Below are 6,000 nucleotides of genomic sequence, written 5' to 3'. Positions count from 1 at the left end.
TCCTGCCTCAGCCTCCCAAGCTGCTGGGACCACAGGCATGTACCACCATGCCCAGCTAATTTTTGTAGTTTTAGTAGAGATGGGGTTTCACTATTTTGGCCAGGCTGGTCTTGAACTCCTGACCTCATGATCCGCCCACCTTGGCCTCTTAAGGTGCTGCGATTACAGGTGTGAGCCACCATGCCCAGCCTAGAAACTGTCTTTTGAGCAACTATGTCTGCTTGTTGCCCATAGAAAGTTGGGGGTCCAGGGTCTTTTAACATTTAGTCCCTTTTAATCCAGGTTAATGCCATTAGTATAGCTTCCTAAAATGCATTGTGGGTTTTATGTGTCTTATTGGAGTCTACGTACCAAAAGCCCACTCATAATTATTTTTGAGATAGCACCCTATGGGTTTAATCACTGATATGCCAGGTGTGTGAGGCTGCCATGGGACAACAATCTTATGATTCTTAGAAGAGTCATAAGTTCCTGGGGACTACAGGCTCCTGCCACCATGCCTGGCTAATTTTTGTATTTTTTTGTAGAGATGGGGTTTCACCATTTTGGCCAAGCTGGTCTCGAACTCCTGAGCTCAAGCAATCCACCTGCCTCAGCCTCCCAAAGTGCTGGGATTACAGGTGTGAGCCATCACGCTTGCCCTAGAGTAGTATTCTCTATTATCAAGGTAGAAAGTTCAACATATATTCATCAGATCTACTTTATAGATACTGTTATTTAGATCACTTATATCCTTAAATGTATTTTTTGTCTCCTTAACTTCAGTCTTGGGTGAAACAGAGGTGTTTTAAAGTTCTCTGTTATTTCTAGGTTTCTATTCATTTTTCCTTGCATAATTTGTTATGCAAATGTTATGTGCTTTAACAAGGCAGAAGTAACACAATGGAAACAATGAAAAATGAGGGAGAGAGGAAGAGGAAAGTACAAAGAGCTCTTTGTCGTACAGGCAATAGGTGGGAGCCAAAGAGTATCATTTAAAGTTGACAAACCAGATAATTGAAGCTGTAACACTCATAAGTAGTATATCCTCATTGTGACTTGTGGCTTTTAGCATTTTAATGTATCCTTCATTGTCTTGTCTACTTTTTCCTGAATTCTACCTTTTCAGATATGGATACTGTAATCTTTGTCTTCTGTGGTCCTACTTGCCCAGTCTATTTTTGCCCATCTCTTTTTATTTAGCTTCTGAATCACTTATTTTAGATGTGTCTCTTATAAATAACAGACAATAAGACATTGGTTTGTAAGCCAATCTGATATTCCTTCTAATAAGTAAGTCCTTTCACATGTTCTGATTTAACTTACATGCTTGGACTTAATATATTTACTGTATGATGGCATGTTTTCACTGTAATCTACTGCCTTTTTTTCACTCTATGTTTTTCACTGTAATCTACTGCCTTTTTTATTGTTTCTTTGAGCATTGATGGAGATTTACATTTTTATTCTAGTAATTATACTATGTATTCTATACTATTACTTTAAATAGTATAGTACACCTTTAATGCTCTAAATCTCCTTTTCCTTACTTACACTTCATATACTTGTTTTGTCAACTTTAAATAATGCTCTTTGACTTCTACATATTGCCTAAGCAACAAGGAGTTCTTTGTACTTTCCTCTTCCTCTCTCCCTTCTTTTTTGTTACTTCTGTCTTGTCAAAGCATATACCATTTGATACTATTTCATGTGATTAGACCTTGTGTCCCCACCCAAATCTCATCCTGAATTGTAATCTCCAGGTGTTGAGGGTGAGACCTGGTGGGAGGTGACTGGATCATGGGGGTGGTTTCTCCCATGCTGTTCTCATGATAGTAAGTTCTCACAAGAGCCAATGGTTTTATAAGACAGTTTTCCCTGCTTGCTCTCTTGTGCGTTCATGCTCTCTCTTTTTTGCCACCATGCGAAGGTCCTTGCTTCCCCTTCACCTTCTGCCATGATTGTAGGTTTCCTGAGGCCTCCCCAGCATGTGGAACTGTGAGTCAATTAAACCTCTTTTCTTTATAAATTACCCAGTCTTGAGTACTATCTTTATTTATTTTTTATTTTTTTGAGACAGAGTCTCACTGTCGCCCAGGCTGGAGTGAAGTGGCATAATCTCGGCTCACTGCAATCTCTGCCCCCAGGTTCAAGCAATTCTCATGCCTCAGCCTCCTGAGTAGCTGAGATTACAGGGGTGTACCACCATACCCAGCTAATTTTTGTATTTTTAGTAAAGATGGGATTTCACCATGTTGGCCAGTCTGGTCTTGAACTCCTGACCTCAGGTGATCTTTCTGCCTCAGCCTCCCTAAGTGCTGGGATTACAGACATGAGCCACCATGTCTGGCTGGCTACTATCTTTATAGCAGTGTGAGAATAGACTAACACTGTTCTTCCACCCTTATCCCCACTTCCATTTGGTCTCAGGTCTACAACCAAAGATATTCAATGGTCATATCCAGTCCTTTTGCTCGTTTCCCCAATCATCTCCTAGCTGGATGAAGCTTGTCTTTTAGTAGAATTCTAAGGAAGAAGTTGTGGGTACAATAGTCCCTGGGTTCTTGTGTAATTAAAACTTCTTCCTATATCCTTGATACTTAAAGGACAGCTTGGCGAAATATGAAATCCTCAGTTCATACTTTCTTTGAGTTTCTTGAAAAGGTTGCCCCATTGCTATCTCGCTTTGTTGAGAAGTCTGACGCCAACCAGATCTTTCTTTTGTAAGAGACTAGGTCTTTTGGCCTAGAAGCTTACATAGTTCTTCTCCTTTGGCTTCAAAGTATAGTTGGTAGGATATGTCTCAGAGCTCATCATTCTGGGTCAATATTCGAAGTAACAAGATAGACCCTTTCAAGATAAAGTTTCAGGTTTTCTTTTGTTTTCAGAAAGTTATTTTGGGTTTGAGTTTTAATATTTGAATTTTAAAGATTAACTCTATTCCACTGTCTTATCTTTTGTCTTCATGAGTTCCAATTTTACCTGTATCATCTTTTCTTTGCCAATCTTCTTTATCTATCATTTTATTTCTGGGTCTTTTTGGCTCTTCCTTTAATATTGCTTTGTTTGTTTTGCTTCTCTTAGCTTTTCTTACTCCTACCTTCTACGTGCCTTAATGTACTTGTGACCATATCTATTTTCATTAAGATATAGTATAATTTAGTATTCATATCTGTGATTACTTATCTTTTTGTTCAAATTATTTCTCAAGTTCAGTCAGTTCTCTTCTCATATATGCTTGCAGCTTTTTCATTTTTATTCTGAGGTTTTGAATTTCTGATCTCTGGTGTACTTTTATATCCACAATTATTTAATTTATTTTCAAATTCATGTTGAAGTGTTTTGTTACAGTTTACTGTTTCATGGTCCAAGACAGCCTTTTTCTGCCGGCCAATAATGTAAAATGTCTTTAAAAAGTAATGTCTAGGGGGAGTTGTCTGTCTTCTTCGGAATCTTGGCCTTGCTGTCGTATCTAATGGGCCGTTATCTTTAACCTCTTGCTTCCTTTGCCCCCTTTCGTCCACCATGCCTCCAAAAAACACCACTCCCTTTCAAGATGGCTTCATCTCCATCAGAAGTGATGCCTTTGATCCCATTCATTTTCTAAGCCCCTTCCTTTTAACTTCCCACTAGCTACTGCTCTGATCCACCAGGTCTTAAACCTATCTGCAGGATTTTGTCACTCTGGGTGAGAACATGAGTATTTTGATTTAGCTGGAGTCTTGAGCTCAGTAAAGACCTGGGGCAGAAGAAGAATCTGGAAGAGTCTGCAGGAGTCAGATCACAAAGGACTTTCTGTGGAGGCTTCTGCAATAATTTGAGCAAGGAATAGAGAGGTATAAAGTAAAACAGGAGGGATAAAGAAGAAGGAAAAAGGAACTCGCTATACAAATATAGGAAGAAAACTCAAAGTGAGAATCACAACTTTTCAGCTGATGAAATACTCCAAAATAAAAAAGAAATCCAGAATTTGGGAAATTCTTCCAGAGAAATGACACAACTTCTTCAACAAGTGGACTGCAAGGAGAGGGAATGAGGGAGAAAAAGGGAGAGACGTTCTAAACTGTGCCACTTGGGAGATGGTCCCTCTCAGTGATCTGTGGGCACAGCTAAAAGGAGGGCACAGGAAGCATGTCCACCAGGCCCACCATTTGGGCGGGAGGTTGTGAATTATGCCAGGTGAGTTTGGGGAGGGAGGACATGAAGGAGGGGGAGAGAACAGATGGTGAAAGGAGAGAATGGGGAGCGCATGGAGAGGGTGAGCATGGGGCAAATAAGAGAGGCTCTGGGAGGCACCTCAGACAGCTGAAACAAGGAGGGCAGGGTGGGAGAGAAGAGGCTGTGGGGTTTGGATTGGGGGAGAGGATGGATGGTAGGATCAAGATATGGGGTGGGAGCGGCTGTGGGTCATGGTTTGGGGAGGACAGGGCAGAGAGTCAGGGTTGGAAAAAGAGATAGGATGAGGTTAGGGGGTGAGGCAGGGCTTTGTCTCCCCCATTCTGCTGATTTGAGTCCCTAGATTAGCTTTAATTCTGCCTCTACAAGGGGAAAAGTCATAGTTTTTATCGGACATATCCTAGTCTTGGTGTTGTCCTGCTTCCTGGGATAAAAGACAGGAAAAGAGAGATGTTTTCCTGCCCTGGGGCACACGGGCACATGGGCACAAGGACACGAGTGCCTATCTTTCTTCAGGCAGATGTGCTGAGGATGGCTTTAAAATGGTCCTGGACACTCCAAGGAGTCAGCAGGGGCAGGAAGAGCTGTTCAGAACAGGGAAGCGGATCCCTGCTGTCCGGGGCCATGTCTCCAAGTGGGGTCAGTAAATGTGGGCAGGCAGGGGCAACAGGGATGCCTGTTCACTCCAGAGGCCCCCGGGTCTGAGACAAGATTCTCTGCTCGAGTTTGGCATACTGGGGGAGGAGGGCCTCGTAGACCTAGAAGAGCAGAAAAAGCAGTTTAGAACAGGGAGAGGGGAAATGCCTCTTACATCTGGTTGCACTGTGCAATTTAAAATTTTTAAATTCCGTTTACTTGCAATTTAACTTTTTTGCTGGGCAAAAGAAAGAAAGCATCAATTCACAAAAGAGGAAATGCTAGGAGTTCTCAAATCTGTAGTTTAAGATATTTTTAAACTATAAATTATGACAAGAAACTAATTTTTATGATCACATCTACAAAAGTTTTAAAAAATTCTGGTGAGAATACCTAGAAATGGCCGCCTCATTGCACAGCAGGTGAAAGTTGGTAATACAACTCTTTGGGAAATAGACTTGACTTTATATCTGTATTAAGGAGCCCATAGTGTGGCACCCAGTTATGCTACTTTGGTGAAGCTCTCCTAAGGAAATAATCCTAAATGTAGGATCCCAAGTCCGCCAAGGGTCTTCTTTGATACCACTGAACATTCAGACGTATATGACCACCATGAGCCAAGGGAAGACAGCCTGGAGAAACACAGTGGCGGCAGGTGCTCCTCTCAATGGAAGACCATGTAGCAGTCAATAGAGCAGTTCACACAGCTGTCCAGAAGAGGGTCTCTTTGCCTCCCAACCACGTTACAGCCCAGGCAGAAAGAGTTGGATCTGGCCGTGTGTGGTGGCTCATGCCTGTAATCCCAGCACTTTGGGAGGCCAAGGCAGGTGGATCACTTGAGGTCAGGAGTTCAAGACCAGCCTGACCAACCTGGTGAAATCCCGTCTCTACTAAAAATACAAAAATTAGCTGGGTGTGGTGGCAGGCACCTGTAATCCCAGCTACTCGAGAGGCTGAGGCAGTAGAATCACTTGAACCCAGGAGGATGAGGTTTTTAGTGAGCTGAGGTCGCACCACCGCACTCCAGACTGGGCGACAGAGTAAGACTCCGTCTCAAAAAAAAAAAAAGAGTTGAGATCCACATCATACAGATGAAAGAATGACCCTGGCTTCAAAACCTCATATGCCCTACAAAAGTATCACCTGGAACAGCTTAGTAGGTAGGAGGCATGTCTAGGAGGAGTCACTGTACTCAAGGAGGCCCTGAGG

At 42.3% G+C, this 6,000-nt stretch overlaps 1 protein-coding gene across 4 annotated transcripts in view; it reads right to left on the bottom strand.

Moving 5' to 3' along the window:
* Positions 1 to 3,271: 3,271 nt before the first annotated feature.
* XYLB (xylulokinase) overlaps positions 3,272 to 6,000 on the bottom strand; it is a 71,650-nt gene continuing 68,921 nt past the window's right edge. For all 4 annotated transcript variants that reach the window (XM_033212061.1, XM_033212063.1, XM_033212062.1 and 1 more), the window contains one exon: positions 3,272 to 4,913. In XM_033212061.1, the coding sequence (XP_033067952.1) occupies positions 4,836 to 4,913 (78 nt within the window). In that variant the 3' untranslated portion in view covers positions 3,272 to 4,835. The remainder of the gene's footprint in view (positions 4,914 to 6,000) is intronic.

Source organism: Trachypithecus francoisi, unplaced genomic scaffold, assembly GCF_009764315.1.
Source record: "Trachypithecus francoisi isolate TF-2019V2 unplaced genomic scaffold, Tfra_2.0 Lachesis_group0, whole genome shotgun sequence".
NCBI classification, from domain to species: Eukaryota; Metazoa; Chordata; class Mammalia; order Primates; family Cercopithecidae; genus Trachypithecus; species Trachypithecus francoisi.
Note: the sequence above shows the minus strand (reverse complement) of the source record. Positions and strands in the feature narration are given on the sequence as shown.